This window comes from Poeciliopsis prolifica, unplaced genomic scaffold, assembly GCF_027474105.1.
Source record: "Poeciliopsis prolifica strain line A6 unplaced genomic scaffold, Auburn_PproV2 SCAFFOLD010, whole genome shotgun sequence".
Taxonomy (NCBI): Eukaryota; Metazoa; Chordata; class Actinopteri; order Cyprinodontiformes; family Poeciliidae; genus Poeciliopsis; species Poeciliopsis prolifica.
This window is the reverse complement of record NW_026562385.1, coordinates 2,085,973-2,111,237: the sequence shown is the minus strand read 5'-3', so window position 1 is coordinate 2,111,237 and position 25,265 is coordinate 2,085,973. Positions and strand designations below refer to the sequence as shown.

At 40.5% G+C, this 25,265-nt stretch overlaps 1 protein-coding gene across 5 annotated transcripts in view; it reads right to left on the bottom strand.

Annotated features, from left to right (window-relative positions):
* The window catches only part of LOC129363332 (BAH and coiled-coil domain-containing protein 1), a 72,187-nt gene that overhangs the window by 21,354 nt on the left and 25,568 nt on the right, over window positions 1-25,265 (bottom strand). For 3 of the 5 annotated variants that reach the window (XM_055035366.1, XM_055035368.1, XM_055035367.1), the window contains exons 3-10: window positions 13,791-13,973; window positions 6,749-6,871; window positions 4,380-6,659; window positions 3,881-3,992; window positions 3,584-3,783; window positions 3,198-3,359; window positions 1,357-1,610; window positions 926-1,271 (exon numbers count right to left, since the gene is read on the bottom strand). In XM_055035366.1, the coding sequence (XP_054891341.1) occupies window positions 926-1,271; window positions 1,357-1,610; window positions 3,198-3,359; window positions 3,584-3,783; window positions 3,881-3,992; window positions 4,380-6,659; window positions 6,749-6,871; window positions 13,791-13,973 (3,660 nt within the window). The remainder of the gene's footprint in view (window positions 1-925; window positions 1,272-1,356; window positions 1,611-3,197; window positions 3,360-3,583; window positions 3,784-3,880; window positions 3,993-4,379; window positions 6,660-6,748; window positions 6,872-13,790; window positions 13,974-25,265) is intronic. The other 2 variants (XM_055035369.1, XM_055035371.1) reach the window with 1 other exon arrangement.

Genomic DNA, 25,265 nt, shown 5'->3' with positions numbered 1-25,265 from the left:
TTCCAGAAGAGCCACCCACACATTTTAGCACAACACCAGCTGAAATAAGAGATCACTCAAGAATGCTAATTGCCATTCAGTGTATTTTCAGTGCTTACTCCTTGAAAACTTTTGCTTTGTTAGCAAATTGACTTATTTTATTTTAGATGCGTAGGTGAATCCAATTAAATTTGAATATTCTCTAAAAGTTAATTAATTTTGATATTTAAGTCAAAAGGGGAACTGGGCATATAGGAGAACTTGTAATGTCAAGTATTTATTTGTAGTAATTTTGATATCACCCATCAATCTTGACTACTATCTCAAAGATTCAGGGTAGGTGACTGGCCAATGATGATGTCATTGTCATTAAAGTAGATACTTTTGTCTTGGGTGTGTGTGTAAGTGCTAGACCAACACCAGCAAACAACATGGCTTTTCAAATCACCAACTTTAGAAACTTCACACTTCTCCATTAGCAACCTGGATTCTGCATCTCTGCTTTTCTACTTTAAATTCTGGGACACCAATTTCCAGATGAATATGTACTTGTTTTTTAAAGCAGGACTTTGGATCAATGTGCAACAGTCCAGTCCTTTCTCTCCTCAACTCGGGCAAGACTCTTCAGTAATTGTCTCTGGTTCAGTAGTGGCTTAACGTAAGCAAAGTGGCTCTTGAAGCACTGACTCATGCTTACATCTTGTGAAATAAAACTTCCCAGGCAGTCTTTTGTAATATTCATCTTTTCAAATAAACTGGCTTTTAGGCTTTCATTAGTCATTATCATCTGTATGGACAGAAGTGGATGAAATGACCGTGTTTAATGACCAGTGTAAGATTGAAATCATTTTGAAGGAATAAACTAATGTTCTCTTTTAGATTCACTTGAACCCAAACAGCACTTTGCAGTTGCAGACAATAAAGACTTTTTTTTTCTGTTGCTTACCAGGCTCCAGAGATTCTGGGTAATCTTGAGGGGCCTGTCCTTCGCCTCTCTTATCCTGGGATTCAGGACCCTTTAGCATTTGAGGTGGCACAGGACTGATTGCAGGAGAATGAGGGGTTGCCGCCATGGGGCTGGGTGCTGGGCAGGGTGTAGAAGGAGTGCTTCTGGGATGTTGGCGCAGTGAGGGGGATTGGTAACAAGGGGACAAGTGAGTGGCACAGGCTCCAGGGGGTGAGTTGCTTCTCTGTGGGGGGTTATACGAGTAGTTCTTAGCAGGTTTGGATGGTCTTGGCTCTGTAATCAGTTCTTCCAGTTCATCTGATGGCTCGTCTGGTCTCTTGTGTATCTGCCATATCAAAAAGTTTAGTTTTATACACATATCACGTGTGTCTTTAAAATACGATAAACACACACCAAGACTTAATACCCACCTGTTCATTGTGCGTGGATTGATGCTGCATGGTGAGTGCAGCCCTGTGTTGCTGTTGAGGCTGAGGAGGTAGCTGCAGCTGCTGCGACTGGTGATTCTGGTGCTGATGCTGGAGCTGTTGGTGCTGCTGGAAGGCGTACAGCTCCTGTTGCCGTAGAAACTGAGATCGGGAGTACACAGCAGGATGTTGCATGTGAGAGGGTGGGCCCCGCGCGCTATACACAGGGGGCCACAGCCCTTGCTGCTCGATCACGTCTAATGAGAAAAAGGAAGGAGGAATTCAATGAGGGGACTCTTCGCTACAACAAAAGCCCATGCATGCACACATTCTTTTTTTTCATATCACCATGTATAGCACTGTACAATACATTGCCATGCAGATAACATAATGTACCTGTCAGAAGACAATTAACAAACACCCAAAACCATTAGGGATCATTTAAAAACCATTGTATTCACATTTTATAGAAACATCGATCCTTTCAAAAACAATCTTTTGACTTCACTGCACAGCATCTCCCCAGGCAGCAAAAATCCCACACTCTCCCTCCTCTGTTTAAAACAAAAAGCACTTTCTTACAATCTGCTCTGAGAATTTTGGAATGTAGGAGGAAAGTTTTAACAATGGTAGAATGACACCAGATGATTATTGCTTTTAGGTTGATTAGAGGTCAAGCTCCAGGCTGAAAATAGAACTATGTCCCTTCAGAGAACTCCGAAATGTCCCACCTGCTCAATCAAACCTCAATGAAAAGGGAGATTTCATAAATCCTAATTCCCATGTCTCAAAGTGTACTTCCTCTCATAGAGCAGATGTTGCGCTCAAGAAACAACACAACCTTATTTTCCCTTTCCCTCTCTGTGTGACTTTATTATGCATTTTCTATTAACAGGTTCATCTATTTCTTCTTAATTCCTTCTTTTGTCATACCCCAACAATTAGAGTCAGACTTGAATATGCAAATGTTTCCCTGTAGGGTAGTTTGTGTTGATCCATTTCCTTCTCAGTTGTTAGTCTCGCAGAGCGACGACTGAACTGCAGATTCTAAGACTATGAGCAGGCAGATTAAAGTTGTCTGTCTATTGACTAAATATGTGTATATGGTGGCTTATAAAAGCAATCATCCTGTCACATTTGTTATTTTTCCTCCCCTGAGCATTCAAAATTTATTGTAGTCCACATGATGTGAAAAAAATGTTTCTACTACTTGAATTTTTTTATTTTTATCATATTACAGACAAAAACCTCAATATATCAAAATAGGATTTTATTGTGAAGTGGAAAATTTTGAAAATTTTATATTTAACAAATTAAAATCTAAAACGAGGAGCATTTGTACATCTTCTGAGTGTGTTTATAAATGTTTTCTGGGGTATATTTACCAGTTCACTCAGCAATATATTGAAATGCTTTACCATTCCTCTTTAGCTCTTGGGGCCATGATGGGGGCATTCTGAGACATAAATATAACATGATCCCAACATTCAGTTGCAGTTCTCTATGTTAAATGTTTTTGTCCGGAAGGATGTTGAGTTTCCTTCTAGTCTAAAGTCTTTTGTTGCTTCTAATACGTTTTATTACAAGATCACCACTAATTCACCTAATTTACCATGACCAAACAAACACTGAAAAATACTGGAGTTTATTTGAAAAGACTTTTGAATGTCTACTTCAACATCCAAACAAGTAAGCATTATTTATTCAAGTAAATAATGTTTAATTCAAACAAGTAAGTATTATTTATTCAAGTAAATAATGTTTAATTGAATTACTTTTATACACTTTTTTTTTTTTTTTTTTTTTTTTTTTTTTACATTTGATAGCGTAAAATCATGGCATACCCAAGTGATGTGGCGCTGGATGGGGTGCAGGCTCAGAGGGAAGGACCACTAACTGGGCTGAGGGGTCCTGTGGTAGAGGAAGGACTGGCTGCAGAGGGCCTGGCATGGCTGAAGAAAAACCTGGAGGCAGGTTCTGATGCAAGGGTGTATGGCCTATACCTGCTGTGCAGAAAATATTATAACAGAGATCATAAAACTGATTACCAGTTTCAAAACCCAGAAGAATAAAAAGGAAATTTGAAATAGCTTAATTTAAAAACAAAATGGTAACAAAAAACATGGAGGGAATTTGTTCTTTGCATTTTCAAAACTTGTATTTTAAATTGAAACCATTGCAAACAAGACATGTGTAACAGGAGATTGTTTTTGTGTGTGTGTGTTTTTACCATAAGAATGTCCTGTCATCCAAAGGGATGGACTTCCAGTTCTTGGCATCCAATGATGGTGTGCTGAATGTGCAGCAGGGTCTCCTAACTGACCAGACTGGAGAGATGTCCCACCAGGGACCATCAGATGGGAGGTGAGGTCTCCATGGCAGCTGGTGGAAGGGTGGATCCTTGCAAACTCCACACGTTCCTTATTATCCCTGTCATAAAATACAGGAGCAGAGGAATACAATACATGTTTTTTTGTTGTTTTTTTCTAAGTAAATCTGTGTAGCCTTGGGATTTACATTTGCATACCTGATGTATGCGTCTCTATCTCTATCCAGACAATTGAGACCCATTTGTTCTTCATTTATCCTTTTCCTTTCCTCCTCATTGGGATCCACAGGATACATGGAGCGGGGCAATCCTATGAGACGAACATTGCATATAAGGCACATACTCCCAATATTCTTCTAATTTATTCTACTGATGTAAATAAAAAAGAACTTTCTATTTGTTTGCAAAACCCAATATTTGAGAGTGGATATAGTATGAAAAAATAGGAATTAAATGAATGTTTAGAAAAAAAAAATCAACAGTAAGCAGCAACATTCATCAAAATCTGAGTTCAATTTGCATTTAAAAAGAATCGTGAAAGAGGTGATCAGACATTGCTAAATGACAAAACTAAATAAAAAAATATTTTGACTTCTATTGACCACAACAACTTTTTAAAATTTCGGCCTTCTGAATGTTTTATCCCTGTGTCAACAATTTATTACACTTCCATATGTTGTGCATTGCTCTGTCCTACCTTTCACAGAGTTATGTACTCGTCCCTGCCGGCTGTTGGGGTGACTGTCTCCTGAACGGCATGGCGGCTCCCTTTGTCTCGCGACTGCTACTGCAATTCCCACTGGTGGCTGCCGCACCTCGTTTTCCACATGACCTGCCTCCCCAGTTTCTCTGCTCCTTACACTGTAATCAGGGCGCTCACCATCAGCAGGGCCCTTCCTGGAAGGGAGAGTCTGCTTGTTGCCCTGGAGAGCACAGCTACCCCCTGATGGGCCCGATTTGAGACTCCCCAGCCCCCCAAATGGACTCTTCTGAGAAAGAAGCAATGGTTGTTGCTGGTTGCTGTACTTCAGTAGGCTCTTCATGGCGCTGCTCTCGCCCTGAGTTGGACCTTGGGCGTCCGGCTGCTGTGGCTGTTGCTGACTGAGACTGGGTGCGGGTGGGGGCTGTTGAGGAGGGAGCCCTAATCCTTGCTGTTGTTGTTGCTGTTGCCGTTGTGAGTGTTGTCCACCAGAGCCTCCTAACTCCATGTATGACCTCCTCTGCTCCTCCTCAGGTTGTGACATGTGATGTGGAGGCCTCATTCCCCACGAAGGTACAGGAGGTTGCTGGTGGTGATGTTGCCCACTGTTGTTGTTATAACCATAAGGAGACATGTCCATCTTTCTCTTAAGCTCCTGATTGTTACTCTGGTTCAGCTCAGCTGGAGAAGGAGCATCAGGGCCAGGTCTGCCATGCTGCTGGTGACGAATCCTAGCTACCTTTTGGCCTTCTCTCTGTAATGAACAGCTGCCTCCTGAAGTATGGGCTGCTCCAGCCCCTGCATGTTGTCCCATGTTTTTGTTTCCAAGTGGGGAAGAATTAGGTGGAGGTCCCTGATGGGAACAGTCTCTGTAAGGAGATGAGTTGACAGAATGAGGGACAGAATGCCCCGCCTTTGGTCCTTGAGAAAGCGAAGGTCTGAACACATCCATATCCACTGAACTATTAATACACTCTGCGCTACGTGATCGTACAACTTGGTGCTGTTGTTGAGAATGTGGTGTCTTTTGCTGTTGCTGTTGGGGTTGCGGAGGAAGCTGTGAGGGCTGAACATGTTGATGGTGAGACTGCATCCAGTCTAGAGACTTTTCTGTCTTTCTGTATGGATGCTGTTGCTGCTGTTTTCTCTGCCAGTTACTATGGTGCCCACTGCCACCTTTTTCAATTGCTTTGTCCTTGGTGGTGCTGCCTCCTCCGTTTCCCACACCCTGGCAATCGGGGTTACCAAGCTGAAATGGTCCATTTGATTTGTCCCCTAGATCTGCCACAGATGGTACAAATGTTGGCCCTGTTACTTTAGGCTCCCGTCCTACATTGATTGTCCCTCTGTCTTGTGAGCCAGGGTTGGCCAAAGGAGCAGGTGGGGGTGGACAGAAAAACTCTGGATGGTGGTGGGTATGGTGGGAATGATGTGGGTGGTGTGGATGGCTTGGGTGGAGCTGAAGGCAATGGAATCCCCCTGGATGAGGATGTGAATGGGGGTGAGCATGAGGATGGGGATGACTATGTGCCCCTCCAGCAGCAGAGCCCATGTGTAAGGGTGGAGGTACTGAGTAGGGCAGAGAGTGATGAAGTGGTGCCTGACCTCTTTCCAGACAATCAGAAGGCTGTTCACTGATCCTCATCTCACCACTTACCCCTTCTTTGGTGCAGCGACCATTGACATTGGACCCTATATGCCTGCCCTGGCTGCTCCCCCCATCTACCATAGATCGAAGGCCTGTGCCCTCCCCACCACAGCTTGGCAAGGAGACTTTCGACCCTGTTGTCGTTCCTGGATCTCCATTTGGCATCTTGCCATTATGTAAACAAGCACTAAGGGGCTTGCTCATAGTCTGATGGTGATCTTTAGTGTATTCCATAGTGAGAGATGCTTTATGTCTCTCCAGTGCTCGACTATTGACCTCCTCTAATGGCAGTGGGTGCTGTGGATAGTGAGACTGCTGCTGATGGGTGTGGGAATGGTGGTGATGTGTGGTCTGAGGTGTCTGGTGATTCTGGTGTTGTTGTTGCTGCTGCTGTCGCTCTTTAGCATCTTGTTTTCCACTGGATCTTTCCTTGTCCTTGACAGGTACCACTCCTCTCTCTATTGATCCCTCTTTAAGACCCTTATGTATACCTGCCCCCAAGCCTGGGTCTCTGTCCCTGCTGCAGGACCCCTGAGAGTGTCCTGAACCTGTCCTAGACATTGATGGCAGGCTGTGATTGGCTGAAATGAGTGATGGCTGGGATGGGAGACCCCGCAGGTAAAAGTTTTCTAGAACAGAAAAGAAGGCATGTAAGCAAAGAAGGTTACATTTGATGAATAAGTGTGTTCTCAGCTATCTTCTTATTTGCATGCATTACCTTTTTGTGTGTCATAGAAACGGTGCTGCCCATATAAAACACCACTGTTGGCGTGGTGATCTAAGTGGCTCATTGGAAGGAAAGTGTGGGCCAGACTCCCTGAAAATCGAGGGTATCCTGGACCTACGAGAGACAGGGAAAGAGACAGTTGATAAAGCGACACCCGCTAATGTGATGGAGTAATCCTTCAGGCCCAGTGCAGCTGCTGGTGTTCATACGCAAATAAGTACTGGCTGTGATTCTAATGTTTGCTTTTCCTGCCTGAGTTTAGCATTTAGATAATGAAAGAAAAGCTCTGGGATTGGTGTAATATGACATTTTTCTTTGAGACATACGGCTTATTCTTCATCACACCGTGAGAACCAACAGCAGCACCTGTACTCATCTGAGTGTAGCGATGAGGATGGATTTTAGGCTTGTGTGAACAGAGAGCTCGTTCTCTATAGTAGTAACCTAGTTTAGAGGTAAAAGGATGCTTGGATTTGGGGCTTATAAGCCAGTACGCCTGTGCTCTTTAAATCAAGGCCATCTGTGGCACATTTATACCAATACCACATAAAAACATAATCATTATGAAATAGGACACTGGAGAGCACAAAGGACTTTGAGGGTAGAGAAGAGAGAGGATGTGGACTGAGATGAAAGCCTAGACAAGCATCACTATGACAACACCATTGAGACTGGGTAACTATGGCCTCTTAACACATGAATGCAAATTAAACTACCCTATTTACACAACTGTATAAATAATTTTATACATTCTTATTTTGTAAGACGCTTAAGAAATAAGATCTAAGGAGTGCTAGAAAAATAATGTAGCATGCCTGGCCATTTTCATTTATATTTAAGGTTGGATACATGTACGGTAAGTAAATAATATTTAGAAACCCTAAAATGACAGAGTGAGTGTGCTTTTTCTGGGATTCCTGAGCAATGCCAGTTACCGAACCGTGCACTCATCAATGACATGAATGTCATAATTTGGGAGTTTTTAATTATACATATAAACCATTCATTGCATAGCAAGCAACCAACAATCTTAGTACATTTATGAAATATGAACAGATTGCACAAGTTTGGAATTATTATGGATTTCTATTAATCCAATTAAGATCAAATATATAGACATAGATTGAACTATACACATACAATCCTTTAGAAAAGTTTTACAGTCAAGCATGAGAAGAACGTTCTGTTGTTTAGATGAGTCAAAGTTGTTTATTACAGTAGGGCAATAGATTAATCAGGGGCTACCTCCAAACTCTTCAACTCCCCCTTGATTTAATTGACAGATGGTTGAAACTTGGATACCCTTTTGGGTGTTCCAAAAGGACCCTGAAGCCAAATTAGTATCAGAACTGGGTTTGGCATGGTATAGATAAAACAGGGTGGCATTAAGCTTCTGGAATGGCCCAACTTCCACTCTATGAAAAATATATATTAAAGTCTAACCTATCGTCCATAGATGGAAACTAACTAATTTCAACCAAGTTAATGAATTGATTTATTTGTTCTAGTCGGAAATATACCATAAGATTAGTGCACACAAGAAGGCACATTAATTCTTCCAACATAACTTTCCAACATAAAGAAAATATGGACAATGAGAAAAAGGAACAAAGTGCAATTTTTGTAAATTAAATAAAAGACAAACATACAACTTCTTTCAGGAAAGCAGTAATGCACTTCATATGGCCTTGTCCCTATCTGATAGTATATATATTTTTTTCCTTTTAAATTCATCCCTGGCGTTGAGTCTCTTCTTTCTTGACACAGGAACAATGCAGCTGGAGCTGAGAGCTGGCTCAGGAGAGGCAGGAGTGTTGTGGTGGGCTTAATGACCTTGCCTCATTGCAGCCCCTGCTTCTTCCAATCTTAATTAATGAAATGCACAGAGAGGGTAAACAGCATGGCAATAACACAGGAGGTGTGGCTTTCTGTGCAGGGTAACAGGGCGATAATTGCATACTCTTGTTTTTTCTTAAATTTTTCCTCTGTTTCACAGCCTTTTCTACCTCAAACACTCTTCCTATCCCCACTTTGTCCTTTTTTTATTGTGATGATTAATAAGCATCCAGATTTATGCCAATTCACCAACTGAGGTGGGGGAAGAGGGATCCTTTGTTTAAGCAAGACATTTTTCTCTGATTTTCAAGGGGGAGAAAAGCAGAGCGCAGTTCGTCAGTCTTTATCCAAGCTGGGAGAGCGCCTTTTTTCTCCAGCAGCATGTTGTTTGTGAGCGTGACGATTGACAGCGTAATCCCTTTTCACAGTGTGGTCTGGCTGTGCCCGATAATGCCAGCCTGCTCAGTTTCAACGTACCCTCCGATGGGACAACACGGGGGAGACTGCTGGGCATGGCGGAGCCCATTCAGCCATTAATCTCTGCTGCTGCTCCAGCAGGTGACTTGAGAAAGGTCTTAGTGCAGTCTGCTGACTGCACAGCAGCCAGGCTCTCTCCACATACACAGGGACGCACAGAGACATGTCAGCATCAGCAAGGAAATGACGGAGGAGGGCTAACAGTGCATGCCTTTAATTCTGAGGGAGGAGCAGCGGCAAAAGACAGAGTGCACAAAGTTGAATTTCTTTTCTGAATATCCAACAGGTATTTGTTAAACAACAGAAAACAAAAAGAGAGGAAGAATCTGGATGGAAAACAAAGAAAAAAGTTAGTTCTCCTCAGCCCAATCAATTATTTATGAAGCTTATCTAAACTAAATAACAAATAAATGAATTAATATAAAATTTATACAGCTTGTATAAGGGTGCCAGAATGTTAAGTTCTATTCACAATTTTTCTACATAATATATATATATATATATATATATATATATATATATATATATATATATATATATATATATATATATATATATTTATACACACACACACACACACATATATATATATATATATATATATATATATATATATATATATATATATATATATATATATATATATATATATATATATATATAATAAATCCGAGGTTTCCTAGGATTTTACTTTCACATTCAAATATTACTTTTAAAACTGACAATCTTCAACATTTTTCGAACCATCACTATCCGATATGATATTGTTCACCAAACGCACATGGCTACAAAAATTCATAGCTAGGTAAATTGATGGACAGTGCAGGGCAAATGAAGACCAAGAGAAGAGGAGGAGCAGCCCAAGTTGCCTGTCAGGGCCGCTAATTGAGAAAAAAATGACAGAACCATCAAGGCACAGAAGGGGTGGAGAAGAGCAGAGGAGGCGAGAGATACTTGGCGGAGGAGGGGCAGTACTGTGATGTATCTCCTCAGGTTTGACTAATTGAAAGGAAGGGATGCAGACTGGCAAGAGAGAGAAAGACAGCATGAAAGAAGCAGACATGTGCTTGGGAGAGCTGGGTGGTTGAAGGGTGCATGGAGGGGTGGGAGGAGGGTGGGTAGTGGTGTTTAAATCCTTTTACAGGAAAACCAACAGGAAGGACCCACAGAAGGAAAAGAAGGACAACTGAAGATAGGCTTGGAAAGGCGTATCAAACAAGAATGGATTAGACAAGCAGTATGCAGGCAATCGATGTATTCATGTATATCTATGAGTGTAGACTGAGTTATGAGAGAGATTCTTTTTGGCACAAGGTGAATCAGATGAACAACATCCAGTTGGCCTCAAGCCTATATCAAACATATTTTCTTTTTTTTTTTTTTTCACTCAGCTAAAAAGCTGAGTGAAAAAAGTCCTGCGAATTAACATGACTTTTCAGACAAAGGCCTGATACATAAAAAACAAATGAAGTACCCATTATAATAGTCTCTATAGGTTTATACAAGATAGTACCTCCCCACGAGTTTTCACAAACAGACACAGGTTAAATCAGTAAAGGAATAGCAGAAAGTTTAATTTTGTATTTTGTCCAATATTCTTTAGAAATATGTCTTGCAAAGTTTAACAAAAGCCTTAAAGCTGGGTTTCTCAAAATAGTTGTTGCAAAAAACATCTAGTTACAAACATATTAAAACAATTTTGTGAAACGCAAGAAACATAAAAACTGCTTCTGATAAGGAGTGAATTTGTAGTAATCTAAAATAGCTAAAATCCCACAAAGGCATATCACAAGTGCATGTAATGAGAAATAAAATATTTTGCATTTTTAAAAGAAAATTGCTCTGTTTAGACCTCAGACATTTTTCTTTTGCTTCTGAATGTTAAAATCAGAATTTACACGATGATGAAATTCTTACGAGACTGCTAAAGATATTGAAGAGGTCTCAAGAGAACGTCAAATCAGCCATTCCACTGTCTTGAAAATAGCTTACATTTGTACTAATTGATATGTGGAACGATTTGTATGTGAAAGAAGCATCTTAAAGTCGCATATCTGAAAGGGAAGAGTGAGGAATGTTGATTGGAGGATCAGCATAAAATCTTGATTTTACAAAATGTTGATGTTTGTTTGAACATAATGTTTTTTTTACTTCACTGGACATGAGGTTCCAGACCAAACAGAGTGATTTATTCAAACTAACCTGAGACAAAATATAAACTTAGCAAGATACGACAGTTTCCTCAGACTCAAGGCAGCTCTTCAGAAATAAATGGTGTGAAATATTGTTACATCACAGAATTAATGGTAAATGACACCATGTGCATATTTAAGAGATCCCATCAGCTTTGACCAAACATCAACATCTAACAGTTTGAGAGTAAGAACACATTGATCTGTTTTGATTACTGTGGGCTTTGCATGTCTAGTGAGATTTGACATTTCCATTTTTTTTCTTTTACCAAAACAAAACTTGGAGAAGTATTTCTGTAGACCCTAAATTGATGGATACCAGATACCAGCAAGGTAAGGAAGACGGGAGAAGCATTAATGTGAGAAAGTGAGGGGAAAAAAAATAGTTATTTTGTTTAAATAATGTATATTTCTGGTTTAAGTTGTCTATACCTTAAACATTATGAATTGTAAACGAGTAGCTGACTTTAAATTTCAACTGCTACATTTGAATTTGCATGTAAGTAGTCTGTTTAAAAAGACACTTGGAGACAAGGAAAAAAATATCTGCGGAATATCTCAGAGCATACAAGTGAGACACTAATGCGGCGACACATGCAGAAGTCAGAGCTTGCTCTGCTGCTGGCAGGGGGCTGCTGACACCCAGAGAGAAGAGGCGAGAGTCTGGGTAATTGTGCCGCTCATTTTGATGACTTGCTTTTTATGCAAAACAGGAAAAAGACAATGTGCAATTATGTCGAGGAGGGAACAGCTGAATGTGGTTGATGAACAGTCTGGATTCAATCATGCTCTTAGTGCGTTATATGCAATTAAACTGCAATAGAGATAATGGCCTCCATTGCCAACTGAGTAATAATCCCAGTCATAATCACCTCCATTACTTTTATTAGGGTTGGCATTGCCATCATCACTCCTAATATTATTTTTCTTTTCCACAAAAGAAAGTGCTTGACGACGAAACCTTAAGAGCGTAAGGTAAGACAAACAGAGAGCCTTCAGAAAATGAACCTGGAGGGAGAATATATTGGAGCGAGCCGATGTTGAAGTTTATTTTTCAGCTGAGGTTTTCCCCATGAATTGGAGCAACTGTTAATTGACTGATCCAATAATAACTTGGTTGAAAGAAGCATTCGGTGGCTCAACATTGTCTATGGGTTCGAGGAATAAAGTCTGAAGCTCAGAAGACACCATAGTCTTTTGTAGTTGTACCTTAAGCATTTATTGATGGTGGTACAATAACTCTTTGTTCAGTTTAAAGAGTTCTTGTAGTTTTTTCTGTTGTTGATCTACTTCTAAAACACTTTTATGTCTTTGAAGAGTTGTTGTGTTGATGCGTGAAACATCTGCTCATACAGAGATTATTTGTCAGCAGGATTACTCAGAATGATTTTTATGACGGAAACTGTGTTAATGTAAAAAGTCCATCTCCTCACCAGATGTACAAAACCAGGCAAAATGATTTTCTCTAAAATTCACTCACACACCACAAACTTCCACATTACAACCCCAAACTTCAATGTGTTTCACTCGATTTTATGTGACAGACTAACATAAAGAAGTACATGTGGTTTTCAAGCATTTATTTTACAAATAAAAGGTATCTGAAAGGTTTAGTCGTCATTTGTTTTTTGTCAATTTTTTTTCTATTCTTTTTTGCTCTTACATAAAACCAACAGTTGCCAAAATACATATAATCAGCAAATAAGGTCAGCCTGTATGAAATGAGATGAGGTAAAAATTGAACTGCAAAGTCCAAATGCAAAGCACAGTATGTGGTGGAAAACTAACACCACACGTCATATCAAGCATGCCATTGCCACACGGTGATGACTGATTTATGTTGAGGAGATGATTTTGTTAAGGGGGGGCAGGGATGCTGCTAAGGCTACACTTTTCAGATCTTTAGTTGAATATGCCTTTGTTTATATTTCCTCTCTTACTCTAGGTGTAACTATTCGAAAACAAACAAATTTTCAATGTCATCCTTCTCTGACTTCCTGATGAAACTAACATGGAGGGTTTTAAACCTACAGTGTGTACTTATTTTGGGTGTCTGAGCGCCTGTTTGTGCAGTTAGGATGTTGCAATGCTGAGTGTTGGGTGGGAACGCCCCTTTGTTAAGCTGCAATTGAGGCACTGGCAGAAAGCTTTGCAATCACTGCAACTTTTTATTGGCCCAGGTTTCCATGTGCTGCTTCGCGCAGCCTGGGGCGACATTCTTGCTGACATGAATTGAATACCGCAAGATTCCTTTGCTGAACTATTGACCCTGCATCCTTATCCAGACAACTGAACCACAGCGCTCTGTTCTTTTTTCTATTTTTGGTGCAAAACTGTCATTAGACTACTGCAAATTTTAGCAGAAGCCTTATACAAATACTCAGAATAGGAAATGTCAGGACAACAAGGTACCAGCCAAACCTGTGTCTTCAGAACTGCCAAGATACAAGTATCACCTTTTACTGACGATGTGATGAAGTGATGGAATAACTACATGAGCGTGTATATGCTGGTGTTATGTGAGGTACCTTCATGAGAATGGGGAAACCAGATTTGTGAGGCGCTGGAGTGGGGTCCGCCTCGGAAGGATGGCGAAGAGGGGGAGGAGGGCGGCCTGGAAGGGTGAGGCGGGTGAGAAGGCGGGGAACCCAAACTACTGGCCAGGAAGGTCCCCATGAAAGAGGCCGACGAGTTGCCCATCAATCCACTGCCTGCATCATGGATGGGACAAAAGGGGGAGAAAGAAAGTGAAGATTAGATTTAGAGGAGTGGACTGTTGCCATGATTTTGACCAAACTTTCTCGGAAATACCCGAACCCTATCTAGTTGTATTCTCACTGTTTAACTTGAATTATTAAGCCTTGGAGAGGATGAGAGATTGTGTGTTCATGTATTTGCGTGTGTGTGTGAGCGAGAAAGAGTGTGAGACTCTCCTCCCCTTCGCTGTCAGCGGAGTCCTCTCCCCTCACAGCACCTCTCCCCATGGGCAGACAGAGGTCTCATCTCACAGCTGAGTACACACTTTCTCAGGCTCTCTCCCTTTCGCTCTCACACACTTTTGCTCCTGCTCCCCAGCGTCCCTTTCTCAATTTCTCTCCCTCTCTCCATTATCTTGCTCTCTCCATCTCTCACTTTCATGCCCTCAATCTCTTTTATTGCTTTGCTCCATTTCACCTCCGCTCTCTCTTTTCTGTCTTTCACTCTTGCATCTCTCAGCATGACAATAAAAGTTCTATGTTTCACTCTTTTTCAGTTCCATTTTTGGTTCTCCCTCTTCCTTCCTCTTTTTTTTTGTCACAACAGTCTTTTCCACTACTCCTTTTCCTATTCCGATGAGCAGAAATACACTATGTACACTATGAGCCTTTTCCAATTCCTATCGTCTCTTCATTCACTTCCTCTGTCACGATTTCTTTCTGACTCATAATGTTGCTTCGCTTTGTTCTTCTCAATAATAATGGCACCAGCAGAGCAATCTGTCCCTGGCTGGCTGAACCTTGTGTTTAACAAGACTATGATGAGTAATTGACCATTTGTAGCAACACCCATGTGACTGGGGGCTGATTGTCTATTATGCATTGCTGGGCAAGCTGGTGAAAACACACTGATTAACCACTTCTTAAATTGCATTCCCATTACGCGCCCGCCAGTGCACTTGAGTGAGAGGCCTGGGAGCCCAGTTCTTTACACATTCATTTCCCCCAAGTGACACAAGCATGAGGTCTCATGCATATGTATGAAGTTGCCAGTAAGAGACCTTACTTGTGCACGCACACACACGCGCATACATGCAAAGTTATAAAAATATATACATAGGGTAAAGAAATGCTATGAAAGATAGTCATTTTTGTCCTAGGATGGTTGATCTTGCAACATGTGTTACGTGACCTGATTTTCTTCCACCTTTAATCAATCCAAACAGGATTCAGGCCCCTCCGCTGACTGTGAGAACAAAATGTCTGGAAGTTTTAATCTGGCAAGCAAGGAATGAGCACCTCCTCAAGGCAGACAGAAGGCCTGAATTCACCAGTTTGCTCAATGCACCAACAGCAAACAGGCGTATGGCTAAAAGGTCAAAACAAAAGGGTTAAAAGAAGAGGTCATACACATCTATTGTAGGTGAGAATACAAATTTTTAATAATCTGAGCCACATTTTCTACCATATCATAAGAAAAGTGGAAGTTCTACAAGAGATCCAAATTTCCCAACTTCGACTTAAAAAAAATAAATAAATAAACTTCCATAAAATTAGCCTTTCATGTTATTTCATAAATGTAGTTTTTTTTTTTTATTTTGTAAAAGACCTATAAAGGTGGATAATATTGAACTGGAGAAAACTGGTTTTCAAAAGTTTTATAAATTTTATATTGAGCCTCCTTCACTCTGATGCCACTAAATAAAGTTTGCATGAATTCAATGTAATTTAAATGCTGTATAAAAATGATTTTTTTTGTATGATACATTATTAAATTAATAACTTCATGAAGTTTAGAAGATACAGCAACTCCAAAACCAATCAACAAAATATTTACTCACCTGCTTTAAAATGCTAAGATGGAGTGATAGAATGGTCGAGTCTATAGCAGGACTTAAAAATATATATTCACAAATACTCTCCATTCAATCTGGCCAAGTTTGAGCTGTTGAAGAATGGGCAAAAGTTCTTGCATACAGATGTGGAAAGATAGGAGAGGCATGGCCCAAAAGAGCAAAACCCCAAGAAGCGTATTGCAGTTTTATTGTTGCATAATGAGAAATGAAACAATTCAAAGTGTGTAAATAAGGTTGCAAGCATATGATGCTGCTTTTGTGAAGATAAATAAACTGAGATGTAAAAATAACTCAATTAAGCTGCTAACAGATCTACAATTGCAATAAACCAAAAGAACACCATCATTCCTTCAACTACTTAGAGAATGTAACATGTAGAACTGAAGAAGAGGATTCTTCAGTTGTAAGAACATTGTGTGTGTTAATGCAACGCATTGTAAACTACCACAAAAGCCATTGTTCTTCTCCTTCTGCTCTCTGCTGCCACCTCATATCACCCTGTCTCCATGGAGGGCTCCTGGCACAACTCTCCAAACTACAGGGCAAAGCGGGTCGGGAGGTGGGATTATGGCCAGCGTGCTCACCAGGCACGCATCCAGCTTCCGTCATCCAGGCACCTAGGGCTCGTATGTGCCGCCGCGTTTCACACAGCACACACTCGTCCCTTTTGCCTGTTGCCCCCAGGAACCCCAGCTTTCCTCATCGCTTCCAGCTCACATAGATCAGCTAATCCTCCTGCATTATTAAAAGCTTTTCCTCAGAGAGAGGGAGACAAAGAGAGAGAAAGAGAGAGAGAGCGAGAGAGACAGAGAGAGACTATGAAGGTGACAGAATGAACGAAGCCTCTCGAAACCATCTGAGAGGAGAGTTGCTGCTGTTAAGAGAGAAGAAGAGTAAAGGAGAAAGATGAGATGAGAAAAGAGGATGCCAAGGAAGTAGATTTTAAAGGACTAAGCTAGATTTAAGGCCGATTTAAAATGATATTGAGGCAGGGGGCCAGGGGGGTTTAGGAGGGATGCCTAAGGCCCTCCTCACAACTATTACATCAGACTTTCATATCTATTCCAGAGAGGATAAAAATAAGTTTTCCAATATCAGCTGCTAAAGAAAATATGGCTTCATAACATACTGACCTTTACATCAGGTTACTGGCTTGCTGACTCAGCAGTAATGAACATATCCAATAGTTTGTCATTTCATTTTGTTTTATTAAAAGAAACAATAGTGCAATATAATGCCATATTTTACTCGATACATCCCGATAAAGTGGAAGTACCAGGGGTAAGAAAGCAAATTTCTGGAGGACTTTGATTTTTGGATACTAATCTAAGTGCAAAACAAAGTTACTACAAGCATTGAATTCCCCTCTAATTATAGAAAATCTATCAGTACTACTTACAATGAAGTTACTTGCTCTTTAAATATATTTTCCTTTTCTTTCAATGTAGTTGTGCAGGTCCTTAAAAAAAATCAACTCATGTGGATCCTAACTGGCGCCGGTCTCTAATGGAAATAAAGATTAATCCTATTATAAAGTAAGAAAATGAATTACAAATGAATTGTGGAATCAGAGCTTTCTTCTTTTAAGTCTAAAACATCTAATAAATGCCTGCTCTTATTAACATCTTGTACAAAGGTTGAAATGTGAAAGCAAAAAAAAAAAAAAAAAGGGTCTAACATATACCAGAGCGGCTCTTGAACTGGAGGTGTTAACTAGTTTTCAACGTAGGTTGAAAGATGACACCGGAACTAAACTAAACAACTGTGCACATGAGGTAACGTGGGCCAAGGCAAAGGCCCCTGAGGATGGAAAGGAGCGAGCAGCAGGCTGGGAGGCGGAGCAAACGAATGAAGGCCCAGTTGTCATGGGAACAAAAGAGAAACAGCGCTCAAGGCAAGTACGCTTTACAACAAGCGATGGACTGATGCACTCAGTCAGCCTGCTGCTCAGCAACAACAGCCTTCACAGCCTACCTTGAAGCCCCAGAACTTGTATTCAAATACACACACAAGGCAGACTAGAAATCCTTTTGGAGCACACACACACACACACACACACACACACACACACACACACACACACACACACACACACACGCGCGCGCGCACGCAGACACACCTCACTGAGAAATTTTATCTGGTTTTAATTGTTTGGATCCTGGGAGGGAGGTCCCACCTCTTTGTACTTTTTGGGTAACAAATCTGGTCTGTTAGCAAACCTGCTGATTAATATTACTCAAGGTTGTGCTGTTGCTTGGCATCCTAACAAGGTGTTGCACAAGAATAGAATGTGAGCAGATTTACGTGGGTCAAGAAGTAATCTGGGAAATGAAAACGGTGGAGAAGACAATAAGCACCCACCCATACCATGTTGTCCTTCTGAATGCTGGACACACACCAACATTTTCTCCTTAGGAAATGCACACTCATTCACACACTGCCCATGATTATTTCCCAGTGCATCACATTTCCTTCTCTGCTTTTGATAAATGAACCCAGGAAGTCTTTGGTTCTCAGTCTTGGTTTCAGACAGCTGCCTAAAGGGACGGATAGACGTGTCGTCTAGACAAGGACACTCGACAGACAATGAGAGGTGAGAGTGACGGTGACGAGATAAGGGAGACAAAGAGAAAATTGCAGGTGTGACTGCATAAACCTGCTCTCCACCGCTCAGTGATCAGGGAGCGCCACAGAAAATGGGCCAGAAGAAGCAGACCACACACAAGAAGGCGAAGTGTGTGAAGAAGGCAGTCACTGTGGTGTGAAAGTTGAGTTTTTTATAATTCCAGCAAACATTCTCTACCTGTGTGATTTTGGAGTGACTCTCATAAGCGTATACAGTTAGCCTTGTAAAGCAATAGATGCATGCACGAGTTCAAAGCACAGAATAAAAAGAAAAATAGAAGGAAAGTGTGCAGTGTGCGCCAAAAGGTCATTAAGATCTTAATGACCTTTGGCTTCAGTCGAAGGTTGCAAATGTAAAAAATAATATTATGGTAATAATAAAAAAATAAAAATAAAAACAATGATTAAAAAAATCTGAAAAATCCCATCAGGAAAACAAGACTTGCTTTCAAATAAATCAGATTTTTATAGAATTAATGGTAAGTGAGTACTCAAGAAGAATGAATGCAAAATTTACAGCATTCACATTTTTTCAACCAAGTTATTACACCTATAGTTCAATGTAAATTTTATAAATTAGGATAAATGCAACATTTTATACATATATATGTATAATTTCTCATTCTCCTACTTATTTGATATTACACAAACCTTGTATTTCAACAGGGGTGTGCACACGTTTGAGAGCCACTGTTTATGTAAAAGAAAATAATTACAACAAAATAATCACTAGTGGCTCAGTTAATTGTGGCATGTATTCTTGGGACAACTCCAAAACAAACTCACTCTCAAAAAAAGTGAAATTAATATTGACTTACCAAGTAAAAACATACTGAGCGGGATGCCTGTTGGTACAAAAATTTGACTTCCACTTTCTTTCCTACCAGACTTTCCTAACGAGCAAATTCCAAGTTCTGTCCAGGAATTTAGATGTCCATGAAAAATCAAGACAGACTTTCCACACCAGCGTTCACTCCGAAATACATAACTGTTTTGGTTTTTTTTACTTTTAAAACCTGGACTGGAGTGAGGGAATGTACACACCAGCAGCTCCAGCCAGACTGCATATGCTATCCCAAAGGGCCGCTGACTAACCCAGCGCCTACTTCCTCACAATAAAACCCAGTAGGAATTCGAAATGGCTACTAAAGTGGGGGGGATTTCCTTTAAACAGTCAAAGCCATATTGAAAGCATTTGTGCAACTGGTAGCCAAATTCCTTCTCAGAAACAATTGTTGCAAATATATTTTTTTTTCCTTTTTGTTCTAGAGGGAGTTGATGGTAACATCTATCTAGTGAGAAGCTGGGCTGATCAAGAAGTATACTGAAGCAAGAGCGAAAAAGAGAGAGCAATCAGGCAGTCCAGCGCTGGAGCCGTGCCCAGTGCAGGGGTGGGGGAAAGTGCCAGCAGCGCACGCCTCCGACACTCTCCACACTGCGTGCCTGTGGAGTGAGCTTAGTGGATGTGGTCAGCGCGGGGGTGGGAGAAGTGGAAAGCGAGAAGCAGTTGGAAGTATGGGTGGATAGATGCATGGAGGAAGAGAGTGAGAAGGACTTTTTTGACACAGGGCAACATCCAGAGGGGGACAGAAGGAGGACAAGAGCGGAGAGTTTAGAGCAGATAAGTGTGAGAGCAACTGTGAGAAAGTTCCAATGTGAAAGAGCATGTGGGAACTGCTGAGCATATGCAAGCATCTGTGTGCGCGATTGTGAGTCCATATGGCAGCCGTCTTGTTGAAGTTGACAGCCTGTGTTTGCAAAGTGGGGCTGGTGGTCAGCCACTTGTTCACTATCAGAACGATGACAGGGTAAAGACAGTGAAAGCAGACTAGAAATCCTTTTGGAGCAGTACAAAGCAAATAGAATTTATTTGGAGAGGTCATATGATTTATCTGCAAACTTTGAACAAGTGTTTACACGACATGCAAGAGGACATGACTGGGATTAGAGGTTCTTATCCTAAATAAATCAACCCAAATGGCTTACTGTAATTTGGCAGGAATTCTGAAAATAACAGTGAGTGAACTCAGGCCTGAACAGAAATACAAAGAAATGTTTCTTCTGGGATATATTTTGAGGTAACATCAAAGCAATTCACTGTATTTTGCACTGTCAAAATATTTCCAGCACTTAGACTCCACAAAAGCCGTCATCTTGCAACAACACTGCTCTCACTCTATGTGTACAGGTGCTTAAAGTTATTTACAAAATCATTAATGCTCATTGACCTTTTTCACATTTTGTCACGGTACATCATTGGGTTTTGCCTGACACGCCAACACAACCAACTATGTAAATGTTAAGTAAAAAGAAAAAATATAGAGGGATTTATTTTTTTTTTTACAAGTGAATATCTGAAGAGTTTGACCAACATTTATACAATCTCTGACTCAATAAATTACAGAATCCCACTTTGCTGCAAGCACAATCTCACGTATTTCTGTCTTCCAAAATTTAGTGAAAGTCTCAATTACATTTAGATTTAGACTTTGACTTGGCCATTCTAACCTTTGAATCATCTTTGATCCAAATATGGCATCTCAAACTGCAGTCCTCAAGGCATGATGCCTTGAACTTTAAAATGAATCCTTGGTGCAAGAAACCTGAATAAAATGTGTATCCAATTTCTAAAGAAGTCTTTTTATGACCCAAATATTGGCTCAGATGTACTGAATTAGAAACACATCTAGATGTGCTTGAGGGACATTTCGTTTGAGACTCCTGATTTGAACATTTTCTTGAACTTCTCACTATACTGCTTTGTTATGTCATGCTAAAAGATTAACCTCTGGCCAATTTAAAAACATTTGCAGCACATTTTCTAACAGGATTGCAGTGTTTGTATATCCAACCATCTCTCACAAGCTTCCATGCCTGCTCTAGCTAATTATCGAACCATAATTCAGCTTCCAACATAAGAGATTGCTGTATGTACAGGGTGCATCTAAGCCGAATGTTTAATTTTTATCTGACTGTCATACCTTTTCCAACTTGACTGTGTCATCAAGATGACTGTTCATCAACAATGACTTTCTACTTCCACAAAAAGTCTGATCTGGAACCAATAGCTGTCATCTTGTCAGATTCTCCCACATGAGCTATAGATTCCTGTAGCTCCTCCAGAGGTCGCATGTTTCTCTGATTACTTATCTCAAAGTATGTTGTATTAATATGTGTTATGACTCCTGCAGGAACTTTGTGATTAGGATCCTGACACTGATCCTGACACTGATCCTGACACTGATTGAAAAACTTGGGACACTTCAGCACCTAGTAAATCTTCAGTTATTTAAACCATTACTGTAAACTAACTTATCTTTTCTCCCCTCCATAGTTATCCTGCTGCTTTTGCTTTCTGGATTATTCTGATTGTAAATTACAAAACTTTCACATTAGAAACTTTGATTTTAAATAGAGCTTGAGTTGAACATATTTATAGGAATTTTAGAGCAGGTTATCTCCCTTTTTGCTGTGGCCTTTGAGCCAGATCAGAACATAATGTAATAGGATGATATACTGAATATTACCTCATGACATCCTGTCACCCCTTTTGACTCTCCCTGCTAAAGAAAAGCATTTTCAAACGAGAATCCCACTACTATGTGTCACTGTGACTTATAGTTTATTCAGGGTAACATGTAATATTAGCTTTTTTTTCCATTTCCAGAGATTGAACAGTCATATAAACAAAGGCCAGCATAGAATTTATGTCGGTCTATCAAACAAAATTCCCAAAACATTTTCTGGTCCCTACAAAATGTGTATTAGTTCAGGGAGTCAGAATAAATTTGGAGAAAACTGTCACTAATCTTTTCAGTGTATACTTGACCTCGGTGTTACAACAATTATCATTCATAAAGTAATTTTTCACAGAGTTTTATTGCCGTTCAAAGGGTTCACCACCACCAATCTTGATGAGGAGCGGATGGGGAGTGGCCGGCGAGCAAGTGAAAGCAATGTCTGGAAGAGTTCCAGCTGAAGAGATATTTTATTGGTACATTAAATAAAGAGGACATGCAGCACATTTGCAGCTTTACAGAGGAGCAGGCTAGAGAGAGTGTGCCATTTAAGAGTAAAAAATATTTCTGACTGTCGTGATAAGAGCTGAGTGATGAGAGAGAGCGTGGATTTTAGAAGGACCTGGTAGAAATAAAGTTTAAGAACTACAGTAAAAATAAATATAAAGCAGCAGCATCAGATGGCACATTAACTGGGCTTAGCAAAAGGTTTGGACTCTCTTAGGTGTGCTGGCTATGATTCATGTTGAAATGCAGATGTTTGCCGAGTCACTGGGACAAATCTGAGAAGAGCGGTGAATTCCAGACCGGGGCGCCAAAGGTGGGAGGACAGATTTGAAACAGCAGCAAGTCGAGGACAACAATCTGGACAACCAAGATTCCAAACTCAACACCCTCCCGTAACACCCACCAGTGAAATCATCCACGTTTCTGATTCCCACAAAACAGACTTAACGGCACACACAGTGGAAAATAATGTTACAACACGCAGTAGGCAAACTGCTCCTTAAATTTTCAAGATGTATTAGGAAGGAAATTACAGGCTGCTCCAATCTAGTTTATTTTTTCATTGCAATGTGATTTTTCTCTGCAAGTGCCTCAATGTTTCCTTTAGCATTCTACTAAACCAGTAGGGTTATTTGTCTTTTAGTTAAACGTTTCTTTTAGACTTGGCACAAAAAGAGACATGATTTTGTGGATAGGTTACAGAGTTTTAACAAGCATGCTTGCTATCTGACCCTTTGTAACATAAAATTAATTTAGGGCAACATTTCGAGTCCCACCTCTGCATTTTCACGGCAAGGTGAAAATGCAGAGTTTCAAGGTGATTCAGTGCAAACGTTTATCCACATGTGCACGTTATCTTACCCATTTAGCTGTCTCTTACTCACACCCCATCTCTCGTTTTTCAACCCTTCTCTTTTACACACACTTAAACTTATGAGCAAACACAGATGCGCGCGCACAGCAAAGCGCCCAAACACAAAAAAGAGCCGCCCACAGCTGCGTCAGGCCATCGCTCTAACAATCCAATCTGTTTTCTTTCCCATGATGTTTCCCATTGGCACAGGGAGGAGAAAATCAGATTTACTCCCCCACAGGGCCCATGCAGTTCCACTGATATGGAAAATGATTTCAGCGCTGCTTGAGCCCATAAACATTATTTTGGTCTCTCTCCCCTCCCCGTTAATGACACATTTCTTCCCAGCATTGTGGAGCTCACAGAGGAAGGGGTGAGTGTAAGAGGGGGAGAGGGAGAAGGAGGAGGCGGAAGGGGAGATGAATCCTCCAGGGTCTCACATACAACAGGGGAGTCCTTCACCTCTCAGACTGCATCCTGGCTGTTCTCACTCCCACCTCTTTCACATACATGAACACACAGGCAAGAACACAAACTGCTAATCAACCACTTCGGAGTTTTTAAGAGCCGGCTATTGGGAAACAAACTGAATCAAAGAGATATTTCTCACCTCTCTGTATGCAGTATTTTTTTCACGTTATCATGTTGCAGCCGCAAGGTGTGCGTGCATATGTATTCAGCACCCATGAGTCGATACATTTTTTGCTGAAATCACAGCAGCAAGTCTTTTGGGTTTTGTCGCCAGCAGCTTTTCTGATATTGAGACCTGACGTTTTGCCGCTTCTTTTCAAAATAGCTCAAGATCAATCACTTTGGATCATGGTGATATCAGTTTTATGTGTTGCCAGAAATTATACATTGAGCTAAGTTAAGACTTTGACAGGGCCATTCTAAAACATAAAAACTATTTTGATCTAAACTCCTCCATTGTAGATATGCATGTTTGGTTTGGCATGGCTGCAAATCTGCACCCAAGTCTCCAGTATTTTGTAGCCTGTAGTAGGGTTTCCTAAACCTCAGCTCAAAAAAAGAAAAAAGAAAAACTTTCCCACAGCATGATGCTGTCACCACTATGTGAATAAATACTTATTTTTTCATTTCACAATTATGAGCTACTTTGGGTTGACGACAAATTCAATAAAATATATGCAACTACAGCGACAAAATATATTAGCTATATCATCATCGCCTTATCGTTTTGTGCCATATTTATATAGCAAATGATTGGTTAGAAAAAAAGTAATTATTGACCAACTTACTCCAAATGTCAGAAATTCAAATGTTGCACTGATTCAGCTAGTAGGATTGACAGTAAATTCTGCTCGACACAAAAAGACATAGGTTAATCAATAACATCCCACATTGACTGATTTTCTAATACAGATGGTGAAATGTGAAATTGTTCAAAGGACGGAAATACCTTTGTGAGGGTCTGTATGTGGATGTCAGCCTAAATCTAAACACATTTGGTTTAAAGCAGCCCCACTACAATCCTTTCCTCCCGCCTTCATATATTTCTTCATTGAAAGCCCCAGTCTTGCTGCGCCGGTTCTCCTCTTTAGCAAAATATATAAAATGTATGAGCTCCAAAGAGTTTCTGCTGGAGGCATATTGTCAGAAATGGGAGTATGATCCAGCCTCAAGATTTAAAAGCAAGCCATTGTTCTGAGTATGCTGAGATAAAATGGCCCAATAACACGGTTCTAAACCTCTCATTTGGCGTCTAATAAAATCCATCTGCAGGGCTAAAAACGAAAAGGCAAACAGAAAATAGACACGGTGTCTCTGACTAAAAGGTCATTTTTTGATGATTTCCTCATCGCCATAATTGCAAACTCTAAAGCTGGATTCTCACAATCAGCGAGTTTCGCTGGAATCAACCAATGAATCTGGTTTATTTTACAGATGATGACTGGTCTGTCTGAAACTGCACGGCTCATATTTAAGG